Genomic DNA, 26536 nt, shown 5'->3' on the forward strand with positions numbered 1-26536 from the left:
ATCCTTGCTGGGTTGAATTCTTTCTGCACTCTGCCCTGTGGGTAAATGTATTTCTAGTATCTGTTCTACCTTTACACTGTGTCTTAGTCTGGTCTCTTTGCTTTTATTCCATCTTTAGGGTTCTTTTCTTATGTTTTTAGGGTTTTGTGCTTGTTTTTTCAGAAAAATTGCAGCCAAATATGCCCTTTACATTACTCCAAGAATTGAAATAAGTATGTTATTTTTTGGATTGGTACTTTTCAAGTTTTGAAATCAGCAAAAGAAGAAAGTAAAATCTCTCTTTGAGAGATCCTGACAAGTATTAACCTCACTTTAAGGGCAGCTAACTTTTTCTCAGCAACTTTGACTAAATAAGTCTAGCTGGAGACCTGCTCTGTGAAAGTATGTCCTGGGGATACCAAGATAAGTAGGGAGTCATTGTCCTCAAAGAATTGCCAGGTAGATCAGCCAGGTAGCCAGATAACCATAACACAAGGCAGAACAGAGAAGTTCCCCAAGTTTCAAATTATCATCATCAGAGATTGGAAGAAGAAGACATTTCATCTAGTTTGAGCGTGACAGTTTCATGAAAGAAGGTGCATTTGAAGTGCTCTTGGAAGAGTAACGTGGGCATGAAAGAGGCATTCCATGCAAAAAGGAAATATGAGCAACAAGAAGTTATCTAGTTCATTTTCCTAAAATATATGGTGTGGATAAAGGAGACAAGGCTAGGAAAATTATCTTGGAGCCATTTGATGAAGTTCCTGGAATGATGGGCTGGAGAGTTGATACTTAGTTTCAGTAGGGAATAGGTAGGTACTAAAGGTTTATGGACAGAGAGGAGTGATGTGATCAAAACTTGGCTTTAGAAATTTTTTGGCACAGAACATAATAATGGCTTGACAGCCAGCCTGGAGACAATTAAGAACGCAGTGCATCCACTTCGGAGGTTAAGGGGGCCTAGATGGGCTGTAGCAGTGAAAAAATGATATAAGGGTGTGATCTGCCAGACTTGGTAGCCCACGTGCATGCCAAGATGGAGGGAGAAGGATGAGTCAGAGTAGTTGCTGAGATTTTGAAGCCTGAATAACTGGGGGGTAGGTGGTATAATTACTGGAAATGGGAAAGTTGGGGGAGAAACTTCTTTGGAGTTTGATTTTAGGCATCTTGAATTTTTGTCACGTTTTGTTTTGTTTTGTTTTGTTTTGTTTTGTTTTTGAAAGAGAGAGAGCACACATGCATGTGCAAAGGAGGGGCGAAGAGAGAGTCTTAAGCAGGCTCCACACCCAGCAAAGAGTTGACCTGGGGTTTGATCCCATCACCTGTGCCGAAATCAACAGTCAGATGGTCAACCGACTGAGCCACCTGGGTGCCCCTAGGCATCTTGACTTTTAAATACTAGCAGTGTATTCCAGCTGAAGGTGGCCAACACGCAGAGGAGGACTTTCAAAAAAAAACAAAAAACAGTGACATATTTGGAAGTCAGAGCATGGAGGTAACATTGATGATAGTGCCAACAGAGTCTCATTCTGGGTAAATCTGCTCTTCAGTTGTGGTGGAGGAGTGAGACTGGAGATTAACAGGCTGTTTAGTCCTATACTTAGAGTAGGAGGAGAAAGAAGGGGAGCTCAGAACTTGATTTTAGCTTAGCCCAAGGCTTTGGCCATAGGACATTTAACCTTTTGGGGGGGCCTCAGCTTTCTTAAATGTAAGCCTATAAATAAGGGTAGAGATTTTTGTTGCTTTGTTCATTGCTATCTCCCTAACACCTAAAAACAACGTCTACAGTAGTAATTGTTTGAATGAATGAGTGAATGAATGAATGAATGAATGAGTCTGTCAAATGAGCATAGATGAAGTCAGATGTCTATTTAAAATATAGATTTTTATTTAACCTTCCATGAAAAATAAATTGCACGCTTTTCTTCCTACTTGTTTTCTGTTTCCACAAAGATCCATTCTGCCTCCTTTGGCAGCTCGAGTAGGGCTAGACTGTCCTGAAGATGAAGGATGTTAAAAAAATAATAAAATAGGCTCTTGCTGCGAAGTAAGTTCAGGCAGTTGTATTCGTTCTCTTCCATTACAATGAGAATTTTCAGAGAAAATAGGCTTTGCTATTCTAAATTGTAGGTATATTGAATTGAGTACTATTTGGTTCCTAGATGCATTGATAGATCTCAAATATGGTTCCCAAAGAACTGCATTTAAACTCACCTACATAGGGGCATCTGGATGGCTCAGTCGGTTAAGCATCCGACTTCGGCTCAGGTCATGATCTCATGGTTTGTGGGTTCGAGCCCTGCGTCATGCTCTGTGCTGACAGCTCAGAGTCTGGAGCCTGTTTCAGATTCTGTGTCTCCCTCTCTCTCTGTCCCCCTCCTGCTTGCCCTCTGTCTCTCAAAAATAAATAAATGTTAAAAAAATTTTTTTTAATAAAAAAATACTAAACTCACCTATATATACTAAATCTGTTTTTTACAACTATGTTAATATCAGATGTTTAAGAACATTTTTTTAATGTAAATTTTACCCAGCTAGAGAACTATAATTAAATCATGAGTTTGGATAGAACAAATACTGATAAAAGCTAGATCAATTTAGAAAATTACCAATGGATTTGTCTTTTCTGTTATTTTCCCCTTGGTATTTGTGCTTTCCCAGGTCCAAAGATGGTAAATCTTACCATGGCTGTGGTTCCTCTGTAAAGAACCATCCATTAGGAAGGGGTTGAAAAATAGTTCTGCCTCTTTCTACCTGGCAGAGCTTCCCTTTGCATTCTCCGATCAAATGTGATCAGGAAGTAAGTCCTGGCGGTATCCAGAGATCTAATTTGGAGTGCAGTGTATTGCACTGTTGAAGGTTTTATTCATTGTGTTTGCTCAGTGTGCTAGATATAGAATCTTGCATTGACTAGGATGTGCGTGCAGGAGTATGCTTCCTGCTCTTTCTAAATCTAAGCCTGTGGCAGTCCTTACTCAAGTAAATGCTATACACATGCTACCATGGTTCAGCAATTTTGATAGTTACATAGGTTTCTGTGGGCATATGAAGAAGGGGTACTTGACCTAGGAGGTTAGAGAGAACAGATCTGTTTTGAGGTTGGAAAGAGTCACATTGGTCATCAAGAACTGTTAAACTCTATCAGACATGGTATCCTAACATCATAATATTGAATCGCACTTACTCATTTTTATATGTACAATATGTGTTCAGGGGAAATAATTTCATTTTTGTAATTTTCTACTGGGTGAACTGTTCATTTACAAATTATCAAGTTTGGCTAGGCAGGAAAATATGAATCAAATGTCAGAAAAGCCGATCTCTCATCCATCTAAAAGAACCATATTTAAATTAACTCAGTACCTTATAAACACACAAGAAATGAGCAATAAAACTTGAAAGTGTCGTCATGTTGAGTTTTGAAGGTGTTCCCCCAGTAAAAGTGTTTCAAGGGCACCTGGCTGGCTCAGTGTGTGGAACATGCACCTCTTGAGGTTGTGAGTTAAAGCCCCATGTTGGATTTAGAGATTACTTAAAAGTAAAATCCTTTAAAAAAAAAAAAAATTAGTTCAGATTGGTTTGTTTGTATCTTGACTCCCAAGAGATGAGATTAAAGGGATGTAAAGCCTTAGAAAAGTATGTTGTGGTTTAGTGCTGTGGTGCTTACTGGAAGAAGCTTGTTATAAACATAGCTTTTCCAAAGGAGAGATTAAGCCAGGTTGCTAAGTAGCCAAGATGGCTAAAGATCTTGCTAAAATGAGTATCTTTATAGATTCTTTTGAAAGTCCAGTGGCTTTGGAAAAACAAAAGTTGATTAGTTCTCTATTCACTTCTTTTGACATAATACTACTTCGTTTTCAGCAAGGTTCATAGTTTGTTAGTTGAAGAGGCAGATGAGTGTGCCCAGAGAAAGTTTACGTCCCTTTGACCTGTGTGTAATTTCCTAACTTGCTGCCTGCTGTCTAGCAGGAACTTGGGTATAGAGATTGTACTTTCATCCTGTCACCCTCCAGCATAGAGCCCTGTGCAGAATGGGGCTGTCCCTCCTCATTTCTGGGACCTTTATCCAAAGGGAGACATCGAAACAAGGAAGTGTAAAGAAAACTGAAATTCAGTCATTTTCTTACCTTCTCCCATTTGTCACCTATTTGCTGCTACTCACCTCTGCTCTAATCCTGTATTCCATATTAAAAGTTCTCTTTGTGCAGTGGTCCCTGGCTAGCTTAGTCAGTGAAGCACGTGACTCTTGATCTGAGGGTCACAAGTTCAAACTCCATGTTGGACATGGAGCCTACTTAAAAATTATAAAAGTTTTGTGTAGTCTTCAATATTTTGTATTTCAGCAGACATCTTGTGTTGTAGGAAGGCGAATCTGGAGTAGTCCTACCTAGATAAGTCATCCTTCTCTAGTTGTGGCAGGATGGGGATTGAAGGGTGGCTTCTACCCTTTTGAATAAGAATAAGCAGGGGCGCCAGGGTGGCTCAGTCCGTTGAGCTTCTGACTTCGGCTCAGGTCATAATCTCACAGTTCATGGGTTCAAGCCCTGCGTCGGGCTCTGTGCTGACAGCTCAGTCTCAAGCCTGCTTCAGATTCTGTGTCTCCTTCTCTCTCTGCCCCTCCCCTGCCCACTCTGTCTCTTGAAAATAAATGTTAAAAAAATTTTTTTTAATAAGAATAACCAGGGTTTGAGTAGAGTGTTTCAGACCTCTGGAATGGTTCCGTGATTTTTCTCAGAGCTTCGCAGAATTGACACTACTGTCTCTGTGGGCCTGCATTTATTGAATTTGGGAATAATCCCTCCCAGGTTATCAGTGATTTTCCAGCATCTCTGATCTTCACTATCAAGGTTGTAGAATACAAGAAGGCATTGTTTACACACACAGCAGGTTGCATGGAATCATCCTTGTCTGGCACAGAAATTTGGTTCTATTTCATGAACTTAACAGAAGAAAATTTTTTAATTTTGTTGAAGTATACACTTCAGTAACCTTGCCACCTTTTAAAAATTTCATACCTAAGGTCAAATATGCTCCAGAAAAATTTCTTGAGGTATTTCTTGCCCCATTTTTTTCTCCTTACATCTTACCCCTATTACATTAAAAAAAAATTTTTTTTTAGTGTATGTGCTGCCAAAGCAAGCACAACAAAATTGTTTTTCATCTTGGAAGCGTGGTAAGACAATGTAATCTAGTGTATTCATTGCTAACCTTTTGGTACTACTCAGTCTCTATTTTTGTTAATTATAGCTTAAGACTGTAATTATATAATGAGGCCTAGAAGACCAGCATGTGAAACCAAAATGTTCTGTTTGGGAGTACTTTGGGAGCCATAAAGTGAAATGGAGAAAGTTCTTTATAAATATAATCAAAATTAACTTTTCAGAATAACTATATAACTTTATATAATGAATGGAATTCAATGATTTATTTGCTGCAACAGGAGAAAAATGTTTGCCTGCCTTTTGTTTCAGAACAGGAGCTTTATCTCTGATAAGTATTGGAAAGAATTTTCAAGCCATAGATGGTATCTGAGATGTTTTCAGAAAGTATTTTCCTGCCCTCTTGTGTCATTGTCCCCAATGTCTGTCCGTTAATCCCTGCTAGGTGACTGCTGGGAGAGATTCATTTCCTCTGCCCTAAATCACGGGTGGTGGTTTTGACTTTTTACACCAGGCTCCTCGGTGTTTCCCCTTAAGTAACTTTTGTTAGCTTTGTCTTTGATTTATGTTAAGCTGGATCGCCACTTTCTTATTTCCATGTTCATCTACTGGATAGTAAACCAAGCATTTCCACACAGGTAATGCAATCCCAACAGAAGATTTTAAAGCGTTCCCCCCAAGGAATTCCTACTGCTTGAGATTCCTGCTCCTGCCTTTGGGAATTTACACACTCCATGTGGACCTTTGCCTTTCAAGTAATGCAGAGAAATTGATATTGCTGAGTGACTCTTCTGTCCATCGAAGCTCCTGACTGCCTTTTAGATAGACACGTGTGCATGCGTGGTCTTTGAGAGTGAAAAGTTCACATGCCGATCTCCTGTACTGGTTTGCTTAGTAGGACTATATACTGTGCTGATTCTGCCCAGTCCTAATCCCCTGTACACAGCATTGCCTAGAATACCTATCAGGTACACGAGCAGAACACTGTACTTGTCAAGATTCCTCAGTTTCATCTAGTTCCTGGGCACTCAGTTGCTTTCTAAAACTGGAAAATGACCCTTTCTCCTTTATCCACTTATATATACCAGTCTAAGCCCTTAAATTCTAGAAGGGAATAGCCACAGAGTTTAGTATTATGATGAAAAGTAATTCCCAAAGTGATGAACCGACAACCGCAGGTTCACATCTGTCTCTTGGTTTTGTTGCTTTCAGTGGATATAGAAGTCACTGGAGGGCAGTAGTCTGGTGCAGTGTGCTCTTCATTCATCACAGTGGAAGCATTTAGGAAGCAGCCTGGAATTGTTAACATTGTTTTTCTCTTTCTAAAAGATAAATAACACACTGCTTTAATGATGGAGATGGAGTATGACTTTAGGCCTTTGGAAAATGTCTTGCTATTTTTGAAATCCAGACATAAATGTTCATTCTTTGAATAAATTATGTATTTAGCTAGAATGAATATAAATAACTACATAGTCCTGTGAATCAGACAGTAGCATCAAACCAGACTTCTGATATGTGTTTCAGTAAAAAATGGAAATAGTAGTTGATCAGCTGTCCAGGTTTTGTTAAACTTAAAAGCATATGAGTTTTATACGTACATTTCTTGCCATTTTCATTCAGTTTTATCTGCCTTAAAAACAAGTGCAAAACAGAGCATTCATGAAAAAAGTAATCACATTAAATATTTTATCATGGAACTCAAAACAACACTGAATGGCTTATAAATGTGTGGATATTGTTTAAACATTTGAAGTTTTTGAGAACTGACAGTTGTTCATAGTAGTTTAGGAGCTTAAATAAAGTCCTAGAGAGAACTAAAGAAGCTATCACTAATACAAAATAGTTATTGATATTACTTATAGTATTAGAACAGATTTATTCTCGGGGCACCTGGCTGGCTCAGTTGGTAGAGTGTGCAACTCTTGATCTTTGGGTTGTGAGTTCGAGCCCCACATTGAGTGTAGGGATTATATAAAAAAATAAAAGATTCAAAAAAAAAACCTGATTTATTCTCAAATCTCTACTAATAAGAAGACATGAGATTAAGTGCTCTGAGAATATGGATACTGTCAATAAATTTATAAAAACTAAGAGTATGTTATAAACCACAGTCTTATTTTGAAAAGTGAAACATCTGAACCTCTGTTGGCAGAAATAGTTGGAGGGACAGATATTTTGGGTACTTTTGATTCTCAAATGTGACTAGAGGTATAGAGAGCCAAACCCCTCTTTGGTTCGAGAATATAGCAAGCAAATTAATACAAGCTGCCTCCTTACAGAATATGCTCATTCCATGAGGAATATCAGAAAACATGGCCAAGATCCTTTACAGTGCTGTTACCCATGTGGCTTCATATTACATTAATAAAGATGAGTAAGTTTTAGCTGGTATATGAGGCTTGGGTTTGTTGTTGTTCTTTTAATGTAAAAAGCTTTTTTAGTGACTTACACTTGAGCTTTACACAACTCTTGTCAATGAGATACAGAAGAGGGAGACTGAGTATGAGTCTCAAACCACCACTTCTTTCTTTTTCTTTTTTATAAAATGCACCATTGATAGCTGTGAACATCTCTAAGATTTATTGCATCCTTGCTGGTTTTCGTGCAGAGCAGCAATATCACATCCCAACCCCTGCTGCTGTTTATATCAGCAGCAATTAAAATTTGATTTACCAATCCCTCATTGCTGCCTCTCCAACTCCTCATTTTTCATTTTGTAGAGCCTTAGGACTGTTACAGCTGAGCATCATGATGTTAACACCTCCTCAGCCATCTGGTACAGGGGAAGAGGCACCTAAACAGATTCTTCAGAACAAAAATCACAAATGAGCAAGATCAGAATAGTATGAGATCTAAAAAACAGGTAAAGAAGGAATGAAGAGAGCCTGAATGACAGCAGAACTGAAAGGAGAACTCAAAAAGGTTTTGGATTGAAAGCCCTCCTTTTTCTGGGGGAAAGATCTGCCTTTTGATATCTCGAGGAAAATAATTCATAGTAGTCCTATCTAAAACTATTTGTAATTCCAGACTAGAGGCCATTAGCTAGAGGAAGCAGGAAAACATTGTAGCCTTATCCACCGCCACCCCCCTCCCCGGCCCCGCCATCTTTTCATGTTCTTGACCTGTGAACCTGTTTTGAAGAGATACTTTTTTCATTCTCTTAGATAAGAAAGTATATTCCAGCACTGCCACTGCTCATTTTATTGTATTTGAAAGTCTTGTGGAGGTTTATGTTGAGAGTGGTAAACTCCCTAAAAGCCATATTATCTTGATTCCTAATGCTAGGAATTTTCTGTATTGACTACTGTCTATTTAGGTAGATCTTTAATCAGTGAAATGATTTGTAAGTATGATTGTTCCTTTGTCCAATAGTCTTAACATTCTGAATTTGGTCTGCTTAGTGGCTACTGAAATTTTACTAATATGGAAGCTAAAATTGATTCCAGCTTTTTGGTGGTTCCCTGGTGGTCCCCCCCACCCTTTTGGTGATTATTGTTTTTCTGTGTCTGGGTGAGGATGGTGTGCTGTAGAGTGTCATGTGTTGGCTCATTGGGCTGCAGTGAATGTAGCCAAGCTAACTTTTTTCCAGTGCTTTGCAGCGGTTGTTAGTTTAAAATCCAAAACGAAAACAAAACCCTCAGGGACACTGATGTACTTGATTTTGTTATTGCTTGCTGTTGCTTCACCTTTCCTTCCATATCTTGCTCTCATGCTTCCTAATGCCTGAGCAGACTGCATCGTCAGAGCGCCGAGGAGAGTGGGAAATCCAGCCCAGCCGGCAGACCAATACCTCGTACCTGACGTCTCACTTGGCTGCAGACCGCCATGGGGGATCAGTGCAGGTACTTACTGCCTTTATTGCCTTTTCTTGGCCTTCTCAGCTTGGCTGGTGGAATGTTGACTTGCTTCTGAAACTTTGGTTCCTTTAAAAAGGAAACTTACTGCAAGGTTGAGCTGTTTCTATAGTTAACTGAATATCTGTGTGCTGATTTTCTGCCTAAGTAGACTTGGAAGAATCACTGGATGAGATGATTGTTGGCTGTCATTGACTAAGAAACATCTCTGTGGTTTCTGATACTGATTTCTGGTTAAACGTGTCCTACAACCTTGATACAACTCATGATAAACTGTAAAAATAACGTCAAGGTACAAGTATGTTAGTGTCAAGTATGTGAATTTTAAAGACTTGAAATGTATAAAGTAAGTATTTTTTGGATAGAGGACTGCATAATGTAGCTCATTTCATGATGATATGTGCCTTAGCACGTAACGTGAGAATGCTAATTGGTCCAAGCCAACCATTTTTGAATGCGTACCCAAGAAGTTGGGCTGTTTCTTTTTTCTTTCTGGAAAAAGTGTGGTCTTGGGGAATTATTTCTGATTTCATTTGGACTATTTTGAAGCTCTGTTGTCTCTAGTACATAAGAATATCTTGTGTCTCTTTACTTTTCTTACATGTCACTGTTTTAATAATCTTAAATACATCTTTCATACTATTAAGTGACACCACCAGTTGGGGCACACAGGTGAACTCAGAGCTACCAAATCATATAAAGGGATAGACAAACCTTTTACATGTAGAAATGCATTTTGATAGGCTTGATTGTCTAGCATATGCTTTTTTATATGAAGTGATGCACTGAAGATCGTGTTATTCACAGGAAGTCAGGAGACAGCTGTGGTTCTGTAGAAAAAAACAAAAAAAAATCAGAAAAACAGGAACATCTAGGTAAAAAAAGTCTGTGTTCTAGGAAGCCACAGAACCCTAGATGCTCTCTCCCACCCCAGCAAAGACCAAAGACTTATTCTTTGCTAAGGGCAAAATAGAGGGGCTGTGGATAAGAGGAAATGAGGCACATTTTGAGGGAGGGGTGCTATCCTGAAGAAAAGGTACAGACACTAAATAAATGTGTGATCCATACTTAAATACTTAAGACTGTAGTCTTTGCAGTCTCCCACTTGTGTAATTATTTTTAAGTTTATTTTTTTAACTTTGAGAGAGAGCGAACAAGAGAGGGACAGAGAATAAGAGAGATTGAATCCCAAGCAGGCTCCACACTGCTAGCATGGCACCTGATGCAGAGCTTGAACTCACTGACCATGAGATCAGGACCTGAGCCAAAATCAAGAGAGAGATGCTTAACCAACTGAGCCACCCATGTACCCCTGCAGTCTCTCACTTTTAAGTATAGGCAGCAGATGGAGGATTATCAGATTTCTGAGGAAAGCCTTTAATAAAAAAGGGACCAACGCAAACAACAACAGTAACAACAACAACAACAAAAACTTCATTATTAATATCCCCACAGACAGAAGATATCGCAACTATGAAGTAAGGATAGGATGCTATTTTAAAAAGGAACATTGTAAGAACAAATTAAAAAGAAAAAGAAAAAACAGAGCTCTTGGAAACTAAAAACATAATAAAAACTTTAAAACTGAAGAGTTTGGAAGGTAGAGATATAAGGAAGGCTCCCAGAAAAAAGATGGAGGTTAAAATGGTAGAAAACATTTCTCAAAAAAAAAAAAAAAAAAAGAACTACCATGCAACCTAGTAATTCCACTTCTGGATATTTGTCCAAAGAAGATGAAAACACTTAGTGAAAAAGGTATGTGCACCTCTATGTTTATTGAAGCATTATTTACATTACCCCAGGTATGGAAGCAACTCCAAGAGTCTATCGATAGATGAATGGATAAAGAAGATGTGGTACACACGTGTGCATGCATGCACACACACATACACATGCATTACACTATTAGTCGTCCATAAAAAAGAATGAAATCTTGCCATTTATGACAACATGGGTGGACCTAGAGGCTTTTGTGATAAATGCAATATGTCACACAGAGAAAGACAAATCCATATGATTTCACTCATCTGCGGAATCAAAAAAAAAAAAACACACACAAACCAGAAGCAGACTTATAAATATGAGAACAAATTGATAGTTGCCAGAGGGGAGGCAAAAAGGTGAAGAGGATTAAGAGGTATAAACTTCCAAACTCAACACCCAAAAAACAATTCAGTGAAGAAATGGGCAAAGACATGAATAGACACTTTCCCAAAGAAGACATCCAACAGACACATGGAAGGATGCTCAACATCACTCATCATCAGGGAAATAGAACTCAAAACCACAATGAGATACCACTTTACACCTGTCAGAATGGCTGAAATTAACAATTTAGGCAACAACAGATGTTGGCGAGGATGCAGAGAAAGAGGAACCCTTTTGCACTGCTGGTGGGAATGCAACCTGGTGCAGCCACCCTGGAAGACAGTATGGAGGTTCCTCAAAAAATTAAAAACAGAATTAGCCTGCAACCCAGCAATTGCACTACTAGGTATTTATCCAAAGGATACAAAAATGCTGATATGAAGGGGCACTGTCAACATAGCCAAAGTATGGAAAGAGCTCAAATGTCCATCGATGAATGGATAAAGAAGATGTGGTATTATAATGGAATATTACTTGGCAATCTAAAAGAATGAAATCTTGCCATTTGCAACAATGTGGATGGAACTAGAGTGTATTATGCTAAGCAAAAGACAAATATATGATTTCGCTCATGTGGTATTTAAGAAAGAAACATGAGCATAGGGGAAAGGAAGCAAAAATAAGATAAAAACAGAGAGGGAGACAAACCATAAGAGACTTTTTTTTTTTAATTTTATTTAATTTTATTTTTTTTCCCATATATGAAATTTATTGTCAAATTAGTTTCCATACAACACCCAGTACTCATCCCAAAAGGTGCCCTCCTCAATACCCATCACCCACCCTCCCACCCCCCATCAACCCTCAGTTTGTTATAAGAGACTCTTAAATACAGAGAACAAACTGAGAGTTGCTGGTGGGATGTTGGGCAGGGGGATGGGCTAAATGGGCAATGGGCATTAAGGAGGGCCCTTGTTGGAATGAGCACTGGGTATTATATGTAAGCGATGAAACACTAAATCCTATTCATGAAATCATTATTATGTTATTATTATATATATTAACTGACATTGATTTAAATAAAAAATAAATAAAAAGGTACAAACTTCCCATTAGAAAATAAGTAAGTCAAAGGGATGAAAAACACAGCACAGGGAATATAGCCAATAATGTAATAACTTTGAGGGCACCTGGTTGGCTGTCAGTAGAGCATGCGGCTCTTGATATCAGGGTCATAAGTTTGAGTCCCACATGGGGCACAGAGATTAAAAAAAAATTTTTTTTTAATCATATAATAACTGTATGGTGACAGAGGGCAATATACTTATTGTGGTGAGCATTTTGTAATGTAGATCATTGGTAAATCACTATGCTATACACCTGAAACTAATATATGTCAACTGTACTTCAATTAAAAAAATTTAAAATGATTTTAAAAATGAAATAATACAAACAACGTGAGATTTAAAGTTCAGGAGGTCTAATTTCTTAATAATGGGAATTCCAGAGAGAGAACAGAGAAAGTGGGGTAGAGGAAATCATTAACAAAATAATTCCCCAGAACTCATAAAGACTTGTTTCCAGATCAGAAGAGCCTACTGAATGCCCAGCATAATGGATGATAGAACCATACCAAGGTACATCATTGTGAAATTTCAGAACATGGAGGACAAAGAGAAGATCTTTTGAGCTTCCAGAAAGAGAAACAGTCAACATGCAAAGAAAGGATCAGGAATTAGTGCAGCTTCAAATTTCTGAATAAGCAGTTCTGGAAGCTAGAAGGCAATGAACAATGCTTTCAAAATTCTAAGAGAAAATTATTTCCAGTGTGGAATTCTATACTCAGCCAAACTGTCAGTCTGGTTGGAATATAGAAAGCTGTTTTCAAAAATTTGTGCTCTTAAAAATTTTACTTCTCGTGTACCCTTGTGCACTGTGAAAATGAGTGAATAAACCAACGAAGAGGAATATATGGGATCCAGGAAATAAGATCTGACACATGAAAGAAGTGAAGGGACTCCCCAGTGCAATGGTAAAGTTAGGAGATCCCAGAAAGACAGCAGTGCACCAGTAGAAGAGGATAGCCTGTCCCAAACATAGGTGTTCAGGGGGCCTTGAGAACAATTTTACCAAGATGATGAAATGACTAGGATACCAATTTGTCAGAATATCTTGAAAGCAGCTGGGTAGATAAATGACAGAGTTTGGTTAGAATTAATGATTACAACTAATACATCAAAACCTAAGTAAAAATAAATTTTAGTGGCCGGTTGGTAGCTCAGCCGGTTAAGCTTCCAACTCCAGCTCGGGTCATGATCTTGCAGTCTGTGAGTTCCAGCCCCACACTGGGTTCTGTGCTGACAGCTTCAGATTCTATGTCTCTCTCACTCTCTGCGCCTCCTCCACTTGCACTCTGTCTCTCTCTCTCTCTCTCTCTCAAAAATAAACAAACATTAAATAAGTAAATAAAATTTAAAAGATAATTAACTCCAAGGAAAAAAGGAAATTATACAGGGAAGTAAAGAACCATGGTATATACTTCGTGGTACAGCTATAGTTTTTAATAGTCATAATGTAAAACTAAGAATTGATCTAGTTAAAATTACAGTATAAAGTGTAATGAAAGGGGCACCTGGCTGCCTCAGTCAGAAGAGCTTGCAGATTCTTAATCCCAGGGTCATGAGTTCAAGTCCCATGTTGGGTATAGAGATTACTTTAAATAAATAAAGTTTTTAAAAAACTATAATGGAACTAGAAGGATGAAAAAGGTGAATATATGCCTAAAAATGAAGAATCAAGATGCATGCAACTCAGAGATGTGGAGGTAAAATAAAAGAATCAGTTGTAAAGGAGGTGAAATGGTGGAATAGGGGAAAGAGACTGCTGTTTTTCCTAATGATCCTTGTAGAAATATGTGCTTCTTTATGCAGTGTGTTCATAGAAGTCTGATTTAAACAAAACCTAACAACTTAAAAAATACATAGACAGATACACACACGCACACGCACACACACATACATACATATCAGTTTTCATCTATCACATTTGTAGTAAATTATAAATTTAAGAACCTATCCATCTACTATTGTTGAAATGTGAATTACAGCTATTTTAGAGAATTCTTCGGCACAATCTTTTCAAATCAAATATCTACACTTTTTGATTCAGCGAATCCAGTTTCAGATAAATATTCCTTAGAAATGCACAGATACTGAAGATACATATTCTAGAACAGTGCTGCTAAACAGGACATCAATCGTTTGTGATTTCATATTTTCTAGTAATCACATTGAAAAGGTAAACATAATCAGGTGATAGTAATTTTAATAATATACTTTAACCCAGTTTAAAATAATTCAATGTATAGTCAGTATTAAAAATATTTATGAGGGGGTGCCTGGCTGGCTCAGTCGGTAGAGCATGAGACTTGATCTCAGGGTTGTAAAGTCGAACCTCGAGTTGGGTGTAGAGATTACTTAAAAATAAAATCTTAAAGGTCATCTGGATGGCTCAGTCAGTTGAGCATCAGCTCAGGTCATGATCTTGGGGGTTGTGAGTTTGAGACCCATATTGGGCTTGCTGCTGTCAGCCTGTCCATGCGGAGCCTGCTTCGGATCCTCTGTCCCCTCTTTCTGCCCCTATCCTGCTTGCACTCTCCCCAAAATAAATATTTTTAAAAGTAGTAAAAAAAATAAAATCTTCAAAAAGATTCTAAGGTATTTTACTTTTTTTATGGAGTGTTAGAAATCTAGTGTGGGGGCGCCTGGGTGGCTTAGTCGGTTAAGCGTCCAACTTTGGCCCAGGTCATGATCTCGCAGTCTGTGAGTTCGAGCCCTGTGTCAGGCTGTGTGCTGACAGCTCAGAGCCTGGAGCCTGCTTCAGATTCTGTGTCTCTGTCTCTCTCTGCTCCTCACCTAATCATGCTCTATTTCTCTCTCTCTCTCTCTCAAAAATAAATGTGAAAGAAAGAAAGAAAGAAAGAAAGAAAGAAAGAAGGAAGGAAGGAAGGAAGGAAGGAAGGAAGGAAGGAAGGAAGGAAGGAAGGAAGGAAAGGGAGGAAGGAGGGAGGAAGGGAGGAAGGAGGAAGGGAGGGAGGGAGGAAGGAAGGAAGGAAGGAAGGAAGGAAGGAAGGAAGGAAGGAAGGAAGGAAGGAAGGAAGGAAGGAATCTAGTGTGTATTTTACCCTTACAGAACATCTCTGTTTGGACTAGCTACATTTTTAGTGCTCAGTAGCCACATGTGGCATATAGCTATTGTAGATGCTGCAGTTTAGAATGTTGCCACTTGTTTCTTTTTTTTTTAACATTTTTTTAATGTTTATTTATTTTTGAGAGAGAGAGAGAGAGAGACAGAGTGTAAGCAGGGGAAGGGCAGAGAGGGAGGGAGACACAGAATCTGAAGCAGGCTCCAAGCTTGAAACTGTTGGCACAGAGCCCGATGTGGGGCTGGAACCCATGAACTGTGAGATCATGACCTGAGCTGAAGTCCCACACTAAACCAACGGAGCCACCCAGGCGCCCCATGTTGCCACTTGTTTCTAATACCAGAAAATCTGAGGCAACTAAATGTTCATTAATTAGGCATTAACTAACATAATACTTCCATACAGTGAATAGAGATCTCTGGTATTATGGGAAATGTCCAAGATGTGTTGTGGAAAAAGTAAGTTGTAAAATGACATATGAAATTTGGCCCCATTTTTACTTATTTTCACATACATATGCAAATATATATATAAGAGGAATAGCATACATATATGTTAGTTTATGCAGAATGAGAAAAAAAAAAGCAATGTAGAGTAGCAGAGGCAAACACAGCCAGTGGGCTAAATCCCACCCTCTGCCTATTTTTATAAAGTTTTATTAGAACATAAACACACTCATTTGTTTATATGTTGTATATGTCCACCTTTATGTCCAGTGGCAGAGTTGAGTAGTTTCCACACAGACTGTATAGTCCAAAAAACCTAAAATATTTACTAGGTATCTTTTTATGTAAATGATTTGCATGCCCTTGTTCTCAAGGAAGATATACTGAATTTCCCACTAGCCATGTCCATGTGACTTCATCATGGGAAACCTGCACTTTCTTATGTAGTCTTTTTTAATACTCTTTTTTTTTTTTTTAACAATAAACATGCTTACTTTGTAACTAGGGGGCAAATACAGAGATTAAATAATTTTTAAAAGGAAAATACCTCATAATCAGGCATATCTAGACAGTTTAGTTAACTAGATTTGTGTTCCCAGAACACAGAGGTACCCATTTGGACAGTGTTTCCTACTGTCCACTGTAAGGGGGTGTCTTTAGAATTGAGTCACGTAGAGTCTCTGACAGCACTTTTGGAAAACGCAACCTGCCTGTACTCCCTGTAAACTAAGTTCTGCCAGCTTCCTTGACACTTGGATAGGGGACAGGCAAGTGTGCCGTTTCCCTAATATTACATTAAGCTCTGCTGCTCCTCACTGCATCTGCCTCTTTAATTGTAGCCCCAGTTTTTGTAAACTCAGAAAGGCTATGCTTTTTGCAAACCAAATCATTCCTACTTTTTTCTGGCGCAGCAGATGCCCACGTATTTTTGAGTTGTCTCACTTTCCAAAGGTGATGCGTTCAAACCGTGCTTAGCCTATCTGGATGACCTGTAGACACCACAAACCTGGTAGGGAGTACAGAGCACCAAGATGAGAAGAGTTTGCTCTGAGAAGGCACATGGACACTCCCATTCTAACCTATTTCATTTGCAGACCCCACCCCTCCTCACCGTGCTTCCCATCCTTCCACTGTTTCCACAGGTCTTCCACATGTGGAAGATCTAAATTCAATTAAGGCAGTATATTTTTCTCTTTCAAAAAGATGACTCCAGAATTGTTTAAATGAAAATGTATATGAAATATCTAGAAATCTCCAGGGCCAAGCAAAGGCATGAGACTTAAGGATGACATTTAACTTTTAACTAATATTTACTTTGCTCAAATCTTTATAATTTTAAATTATTTACAATTCTTGTTGAGGTCAGTATTATTCCCATTTTATATATAGGGAAGCTGAAGTACAGAATTACCAAATATGTTAGTTGTAAGAAGAAGGATTGAAATGTTGAATGTCAGCTAAAGTACTGTTCCCTTTGGTATATAGCTCTCACTTTTCTTCATAGTAATGTTTTGAAAAATGGGACTTACTAAATCAAATTTTTTTCAAATTTTTTATTTAAAATATTAAATTACTTATTAAAAGAGATGTTACCAATATTAAGGACTAAAGTTCAAAATAGCACTTCACCTTAGTTCCTTCCATGGGTAGTTCCTTATGATATTAATTACTTTGGTCTTATGTGAGATAGCCAGAAGAATGTGGGATTGATTTTGATAGTGATTACAACAAATTAACTTTCAGTATTCCAGGTACACAAATAAGCTTATTTTTTAATGAAGTTATACTAAAAATTCAGTAGGAAAGGTATAAAAATGATACTGCTAAAATACTAATAATTTATTGCATTCATAAGGGTGTTTTGATTTGGGGATTTGGTCTTTTTGTTTTTTACAAATTTTCAAATTGCTTTCTTCAACATCATTATTTTTAACTTGCCATAGTAATTATGAAGTAGGTGGGACCAAGGTTGTTGGCTTGGTCTTACAGAATTAGAAACCAGAGGAGGCTGACGGTAGAGCAAGGCCTGGAATCCGGCTCTTTGGTCACCTACACTAGCATTTGTTCCATTGCACATCTAGGTAGCTGTTCAGTGGTTTGACAGACTACCTCCAGCCTAAAGTGAATGCTCTAAAGACCTAAATAAGTAGCCACTGATTCGCAAGCATATTTTAGTTATAGTTAGAAGTTAGTGACCAGGTACTCACTGATAACAGATAAGACGTCTAGTGTATAAAATGTAGATCACCTCTTCTTTCTTAGATTGCCCAAGGATATTGCTTATAGGCCAAGTGACAATTTGTAGCAAGGAGAAGTTAGAGAGCATGAGACACTTGAAATACTGTGGACAGGCACCATGACCCAAAGTCACCAAGTAGTCAGCAGTGGTGATGCTTGCTGACTCCTGCTTTATTTGTACCCATTGAGGCCAAGACATTTTCTTTAACATCTTACCTAGCTCCGGAATTGTTCTTTAAGAAACTTACGATGCTTTCTTCTCTAGCCCTTGTGCTCGCAGAATACATTTACCAGCGTGACCACCAGTGTTCAGCCAGAACCTGCCCCAAGAAATAAATGTGGCCTGAAGAGGTTAACAGGACAGCACTAGCATGAGGAGCTGTGCTTCTCTAATCTGTAAACCTTCACTCCTCAAATTTTGTTTTTGCTGGTATTTTTCCTTCTCATTTTGAAATTTTCAAATTTATGGAGGAGTTGGTGGTGGTGGTGGTGGTGGTCCAATGAACCCATGTATGTCCCTGACCTCAATTAATGATTATTAAGATTTTGTCATATTTAATTCTGTGGTGGTAGTATGGGGGTGGCAGAGGGAGAGTGTGTGCGAAAGTGTTTGAAAGTAAATTGTAAACATCATTGTATTTTATCTCAAAATGCTTTAGTTGGCATGTCCTAAGAACAAAGACATTCTCTCATGTCACCAACAACACCATTGTCATACCTAAAAAATAGAATAATAATTCTGTAATATCTAATACACAATTCATATCGCATTTCCAGTTGTCCTCAAGATTAATTTTATAGGGTCTGGGATCTAATGAAGGTTTGCATTTAGTTGTTATGCCCCTTTAGTCTCTTTCAATCTCTTAGTTGCTTAATCTACTCATCTGTAACAGTCACCCCTGTATTTAAAGGGAAAAAGTAAAGTTTTTAAGAGTCCAGGCTTGTTTCCTATAGAATGTCCCGCATTTTAGGTTTGTCAGTTTTTTTCCATCATACCAAAAGTTCAGATAAAACTTGTTTTGGGCAAGAATATTACATAATGTTATGTAGTATTTTTTATGTCAGGAGAAAAATAAGGTTGAGTGGTTCCATTAATCAGAGGTGCTAAATTTGATCCCTAGCAGATTCCTAGGGTAAGTCCACATGTAATGTTGTAGGTTTCTTTGACTAACCATACAGCATTGTTTTAATTTTTTTTAAGCATGTATTCTTAATAAGAACGATACATATTTCTGGTTTAGAAATAATGGTAAGTAGAGACTGCTAGTAAGTAGTGTTTACCTTGTGTGCCCTTTATTCTTTGAGTAAATACCCCCAAAGATCCCTTATACTAAACATACCCTCCTGCCTTCCTCTTGATGACTGCACAGGAAATTTTTTTTTTCTTCAAATTAGCTGCTGGTGAGGACCCCAGATCTAAAGGGGGGTAAGAATAAACATTAATGGAGGGAGAGTAACAGTAGTATGAACACTTGCTGAGCCATTACCATGTACCATGGCACTGGGCTAAGCACTTTCTGTGGATTGTCTGCACGGTAACCCTATTAGGTAAGCAGCACTGGTTCCCCATTTTGTGGATTAGGAAGCTCAGGCACAGAAAGACTGAGCATCTTGCCCAAGGACCCACAGCAAGTAAGTGGTGGAGCTAAGGTTCAGACTCAGGGTTGCCTAAATCTAGAGCCCGTTCCTTACTTGCTGTGCTGCCTCCACTATTGTGTGCCAGGTATTGTACCAGATACTGTCTCATACATTTGCTTCTATAATTTTCACATCCACCTGTAAGAAACAGTCTCAAATAGCTGAAGTTACTTATCCAAGAGCATATGATATCCGAACCATTCATCCTATTTTGTGGTTCTCTCTGATGTTTCAGCCAAGGTCTTCAACAGCAGAGAGGTTTATCCAGCGGGGTCCCTTTTCCCACTCCCCAGCACCCACATAAACAGGAATCATGTGCTGGAAATGAAACCAGGTGACAGAAGCAGCTGCACAAGCAAGAGAAGCCTGATCGGGTCTATATTAACCAGATGACAGGAGTGTGAGCCTTCAGTGAGAAATGGGATGACACTGAACCTGAAATAAAGGTTGTTGAAATAAGACTGGTCTTCCAAGGAAAAGTGTTTCCTTACCGTTTGTCCTCTCACCAGAGAGGATGTGGCAGTCTTGTTATTTGAGTGACTTCAAACCAGTGATCAAAGCCATGAAGAAATTTCTGAAGGGAAGTGTGATTGCTTATAATCTCTAATGCCCATTCTTGATTTCCTTTTTAGAACTTTTTTTCAGCATCATCCCTGAGTCTATTTATAATTATAGCATAATAAACTGAGAGAAGTAGAATTAAAGAGAGTGATATGACCTATTCCATAGGCTTTTTGTGAAGATTAAATTTACACACGGTGTAGCCGAGCACTGACACAGAGTAGGCATTCGGTGTGGAAGTTCTTACAGGATTACATCATTGCATTTTGTGTTCTCACATGACGTGGGGCTGGGAACCGTACCTAAATTAGGACATTTGGACCCTCAGCCCAGGAAAACCAGCATTCCAGACACTGCCTGGTCAGTACCTAAACTGCAGACTAAAACTCCCTTAGAGACCCTCTCTGGTGCTGGCAGGAAGCCCCTATTGCCATGGTGTCTATCACACTCCGTCTTTCTGTTTCAGGTGGTTAGCTCAACCAATGGAGAGCTGAATGTCGATGACCCCACAGGAGCCCACTCCAATGCACCAATCACAGCTCACGCCGAGGTGGAGGTAGTCGAGGAAGCTAAGTACGTTCATCTTTCGAGGGGGCTCTTGAGTCCTAGGTTGAAAAATCTTCTTTGTCTCTTCTTCTCCATGTGCTGCTCATCTCAGACTGGATTCCTCATGCTTGTGTCCTCAGCTTTCTTCCTTTGACCATTTTATTTTTTGCATGGTACCCTAAGGCTGCTTCTGCCCTTCTTTAGCTGTGATTTCTGGGAAGACCATCACATTGTTCTAGTCCACATCAGGCAAAAGGCCTAGTGAACCAAAAGAATCACGGTATAAGAGCTAGAACAGATAGTAGTCATGAGCCTCTTGGGTCCCTCCGAGATACAGAAAACAATCTGCTTATGTAAATCATGGGCCACACTGAACAGCATTTGATTTCTGGTTCTTGGCTAACAACTCTGCATGTACAGCCCTAGAGCGAGGGCTTCAGGGCCATTTTGTTCTCACTTAAAATGATTCTGGATTCCGAGAGACTCCAATAAGTCAGGCAAGATAGTCCTACACCTGTGAGTAAAAGAGTCTTGGGAGGAGAGGAAATCACAATGTTCCCAAGATGGGGAGGAGGTGACTCTACTTCCTTTTCTGCCTCTCTTGCCTGTGAACGTGTTGCCCTGCCTGTACCACCAGCCCCCAGGTGCTCTCTGCATAGCGTGTGGTTAAACTCTTAGCATATAGAGTATAACAGGAAGTGATTGCCAATTCTGCTGCAGAAGCAGCGTTTCTATCACTTCTTCCCCTTTTTGCCCCATCCCAAATTCCAATCCAGATTTAAACTCCCAAGAAGACATGAGGTAGGGAGAGAGAAGTGCTTTACAAATCAGTAACTGCTGCCAAGCCTGATACGGATGACCTTTCCTGTAATGAGAATATTCAGGCTATCCCAGTCCTGTCAGAGGCAGACAACATATTAATAGTGATACCTGTGTCCTAGGTGCTCTCTTGAGCCCCCAGATGGCCTCAATACAAGCCAGAACATGCTTACATCTCTGGGAGTAAGGTGGTGGGAGGCCAGTCAAGACCTGCATTCTTCCTTCCAGTTATACTTTCTATGGTTGTCCCCCCCACCCCCACCCACCCCTCTGCTGTCCTGCCCATCTATATGATGAGTTCACTTTGCTTCCAAGAGGTCCTTTCCTTGGAAAGGACAGGAATCCTTTGAGGATTCCTACCCAGTAGATAAAAAGCACCCAAGGACGACTTGGATGATTTCTCACAGGCACGAGTCACTCAGTCCCTGATGACTATAGGCAGCTTTAGGTGTTCCTCTCCTCGTTTATATAGGGCTCTGGTAAGTAAGAAAGGCAGGGAGAGTTTTTAATCCTGGGAGGAAAGCATTTTTAGTAAGGAAACATGCTCCCTTTTCTCAGGGACCTTGGAGATTTTAATGGTACTCACAGTGTTTCTTCAGCTTCCATGACAAAACTTCATTCTCCAAAGTAAACAGTATGGTACTTCTTATCCACAGTGTTCTCAACCTTGGCTGCACTTTGGAAACACCTGGGTATGTTAGAAAATGCAAATGCCTGAATCCTGTCCCCAGAGATTCTGGTTTATTTAGGATTATGGCTTGAGCATCAGGAAATTTTAAAAGTCAGGTAACTCAAATGTGTGGCCAAGGTCAGGAAACAGGGCACTAGGCACGTTCTGATTCATACATTGTCTGGGCTTGAAAGATGGCTGTACCCATTCCCACCTACCTCACTCCCAATTTATGTTGTGGCTATTACTTTGAAGGCTAGAAGTTTAGCTCTGGATTTAATAGTGTACTGTGAATACCAAGATTCAAAGAGTTTTGTTCTTATCGTTTGCCTTATACAGGTTTATCTTTTGAACCCATTTCTCTCATTTGACTTCGGTAAATGTGTACACTGATTGTGTATGTGAGTGTGGTGTTTGTGTCCTGTGTGTAAAATAGGGGGCTGTTCACACAAAGAGATTTCAATGTGGTGACTTCTATTCTGGTATGATCCAAACTCTAGGATAAAGAGAGTTCAGAGTCTCCCCATTCAGTAAAAAGGACTACTGTGACTGCCACCAGTTCTAGGTTTGGGCCTTCTGAAATGTATGGACCAGAAGAGAGCAAGTGTATTTGACCAGATGTCCTCCAGAAGCTCAAAGCTTAGGGCATTTTGTGTGCTGATTCCCCTAGTGATTTCGTGAGCTACCAATCCATCTTGCCCAGGGAACTGTCTGGCAGGGCCATGTGTTTTTTTTCTTGGCCTTCTATGTGTTTTGGAGGAAAGGAGGGGGTAGCCATCAATCCACCTGCTCATTTTCATGGGAAGAAGTCACAGCTAGAGAAGCACGAGACGTCCCAAACAACCCCTCATTGCACGCAGCTGTGATGCCATTTGTCCATGCAGCCTGCTTGTGGGAAAAAGAGAGCTGTTGCCTATATTAAGATTCAACCAGAGACTGAGGAGATAAGTGAAACCTTCATTTCCAAGCATTTGATTCACCCAGCTTGTTTTATATAAAGGAGGAGAGAAATAACAGGGTCTTGGTTTTTGTTCTTTCTACAAAGTGAACATCTAACTGCCCTTTTCTTCTGGCTGTGGGACACATGTCCTTGTTTAAATATAATTGGTAAGGCAAGGCAGCTTTTTGGTTGATTTTTGTTATGGAGTTTTTGCTTACTCACTGACTTTAGCTATAACTTAGAAAATGTGGACCTCATGTCTCCTGAGAATTAACAAGAATGGGATTTTTGGCCCTTCTCTGGCAGTTATACCTTAGTCCAGAGCAGTGACCCTCCTTGCTCTGATTCATCTCCTACTAAAATAAAGTGTTGCTGAAGCCTTTTCCCTCCTGTAGAGGAAGAGCTAACTGCCAGCCAGCTGCTTTGGTTAGGCATGTTGGACTTACAGAAAGGCTAGGGACTTGTCTTTCCCTCAGAAGAGTTGGAAGGTCAGCTTAACATTGCACAGTAAGACTTTGTGTGGGAACCAAAATGGCTCACTTGGTGCTTGATTGAATTCTTACAGGCAGAATCATTTCCTCTTTCTTATGCTATCTTCCCGGAAATTGCCCAGGAAAACCCGCTGTGGGGCTCCCACCAACTCTTTCTGTTCTACCTTACCCCTCACTGAGATCCAGTTCCCTCCTCAATGCTTCTATCAGGCACCTGCCCCTTCCATCTTAGGGTGGGGGCCAAGTGACCTGGGCCTACTCACCCTACCTCGACAGAGGAAGAAACGAAACACCAACACATACTGCATGTTTGCATGGCTCACAGGGAGTCGCTTCCATCTCACCTCTGTGGACTAATATCTCTCTCTTTCTCTCTCTTCCTTTCTGTGTTTTTCTCTTTACACACTCTATAGCTGCCTGAAAATGCTCAACCTGTGGTGAGTCCCTCTCTCCAGTCCACATGCTAGGGGAGCGGACCAGACTAGGCTGGGATTGGCAAAGCCAAACAAAATGCCTTAGGAACACTGAATGGCTTCCATACGCCGCCTTGTGCCATAATCACCCAGACTGGGGAACTAGATCCACAAGGTGGGGATGGGGCAGGCCTACACCCAGGAATCAGTCTGTTCCTTCTTTCCTTTCAAACCCATCTCATTGCTGTCTCCTCCTGTCAAAACAATATCCCCAGTATCCAAAATTATCTTTCTATTTTTAGCCGAGTGAATTGTCTCCCAAATTAATAGACCAGATATTATCAGACAGAGAGGGACAGAGGCAGGAGGACAAGGTTACTCTATCAGTTGTTTAGATTATTCTTCACAACCCCAAGGGCAGTTATCACCAGATGATCTCCCATTCTGTGGTTTGGTCTCTAACTAGCTGCTTCGGAAAAATCTGTGACTTTTCTTTTGATTCAACTGGTTCTTCCTTCTGTAGAATGAGTCTCCAAAAGAGCTCCTTCTTGGGGGGAGAAATGGACATTTTGTTGTTGTTTTGGGGGTTTCTGTTTGTTTTTCGTTTATTGTCTTGTCTTTTCTTTTCTCTTCTTTTCTTTTCTTTGCCCTGTAAGAGTACATTTAGTGGGCCAAGGGCTGACCTGGCTAATGAGATATTGGAGCCCTTCTCTTCCACTCCTGGAAAAGGTTCCTTGAGTGGAAGGGGGAGCCCTAAAGAATCTGCATTCAGTCAAGTACATTCTTGATACAAGAAAGAGCCCTCTCCCCAGCTTTCTTCTCAGACGTTGCCTGTGACCTTCCAGGTGCTCCTGAACTGGTTGGCCTGTTGCAGTCTGGAATTATAATTTCCCCACAGTGTCTGCATGCATGGGGTCATATTCTATGTGGTGATAACAGCCTCCTGGACTCTGTGTTTACCTTGTTTCTATTTGTCTTCAGTGACTAGGTTGGACACCAGTTTCTGAGCCCCATTGGTCTAAGCCAAGTTGCCTATGGGGCTTCCCCAGGAATAGGGATATATGGAAGATAAGTCAGGTTTTATGGAAATAGAATTCGTAGTCTTATGGTACTGGAGAGTACCTTTGACCTATTTATCTAGCAAACATGTCTGTGTAATCTGACATTGTCATAGTCTATTTTTTTCCTGTGAGATGTCACTCATATAATCCTGACTGCAAATACAGGGTCCACTGTGTGCTCCTCCAACTCTGCTTGGGACTCTAGGGGGTTCCCCAAAAGCGTAGGTTACCCAAGAACTTAGATACCATCTAGCTTAGGTACTCCATAAAGTTTAGGTGCTGTCTAGCTGTAGAGATAAGACATATATACTGGAAAAGACAAGTAGGTCTCCAGGAGACTTGTTATTGTCCCTCAAGAGGTCACTATGGACAGGAATGGTCAAGAAAGACTTCATGGATACTGTGGGGCTTGAGCCAGGTATTAGAGCAAGGGAAGAATGTAAAAGTACACCAAAGAAGAGAAGCCTGGCAATGAAATAGCAAAAGGGGAGAGAGCCAGGACATAGCAAGAGAGCAGTGTGGGAACGGTAATGGCTCAGAGGTCTAGAGAAAGAGCACTTGGTGGCTTGTGGGTAGGGAGACTAGATTGATTCTGACTCCAGCATGCTAAGAATTTCTGGTCATCCAATCAAAGACTCAACTAGAAGAATATTTACAACACAAGAAAGGTTCATCACTCACCTTCCTTCTCTTTGGAGAGTTAGACATTTGTGTGGAGTTAGTAGGTGGGCTTGGTCTGGGGTCTGACCCAGCTTAATAGGTCCTATTGCTGGTAGTCACCACAGAAACCAAAGAATCGAAAAGCAGATTGTGGGGCCTGTTTCCTTTTGGGTAGAACTGTGAAAAGCTGCCGAAGCTTTAACTACAGTAACTAGCAAAAATTAATCCGGGGCTCTAAACCGTAGCGCACATTGCCCTCCAGTCAGGCAGATTCAGCATGATGTGCCTCAGCTGTCAGGTTATGATGTGCTTGTGAGCAGACACTAGTTCTTAGGACTTGCCTCGAAGGAGGTAAAAGAGAAGTGAGTAGTGTAGTTTGAAAGGGACCAAAACAGTATTTCAGACTTCTTTGTGATTGCTCTTACCTACTAAAAATACAAAATCCTCATTTTAGCATCCTCCAAAAAAAAAAAAAAAAAAAAAAAAAAAGAATAGAAATTGACTTAAATGTTAATGATGTCTCTCTGAAAATCATGGTTAACAGGGAATAGGGAACTCTGGTATAATACTGGTGCTCCCATGAGTTTTAATTTGCCTTGTTTAATATTAATATCAGGACTTGCAACTTGGAAAATGTTCATTTTCTAAAGCATATATAATAGAAAAAGATCATCTTTTTTTCTTGAAATCTTCTCTGGGGAGAGGACTGTCTTAAACAATCAGGAGCATTGGTCATTTTTATTTCAAAGAATTTATTCAGTCTCCA

At 39.8% G+C, this 26536-nt stretch overlaps 1 protein-coding gene across 12 annotated transcripts in view; it reads left to right on the plus strand.

The window, feature by feature from the left end:
* The window catches only part of CSNK1G1 (casein kinase 1 gamma 1), a 163556-nt gene that overhangs the window by 129209 nt on the left and 7811 nt on the right, over positions 1–26536 (plus strand). For 6 of the 12 annotated variants that reach the window (XM_045059174.1, XM_023255216.2, XM_023255213.2 and 3 more), the window contains 2 exons: positions 8873–8983; positions 20637–20743. In XM_045059174.1, coding sequence (XP_044915109.1) covers positions 8873–8983; positions 20637–20743 — 218 coding nt within the window. Of the gene's footprint in view, positions 1–5776; positions 7533–7861; positions 8005–8872; positions 8984–19844; positions 20071–20636; positions 20744–26536 lie in introns of those variants that run through there. The other 6 variants (XM_023255218.2, XM_023255217.2, XM_045059175.1 and 3 more) reach the window with 5 other exon arrangements.

The sequence above is a fragment of the Felis catus genome, chromosome B3 (assembly GCF_018350175.1).
Source record: "Felis catus isolate Fca126 chromosome B3, F.catus_Fca126_mat1.0, whole genome shotgun sequence".
Lineage (NCBI taxonomy): Eukaryota > Metazoa > Chordata > Mammalia > Carnivora > Felidae > Felis > Felis catus.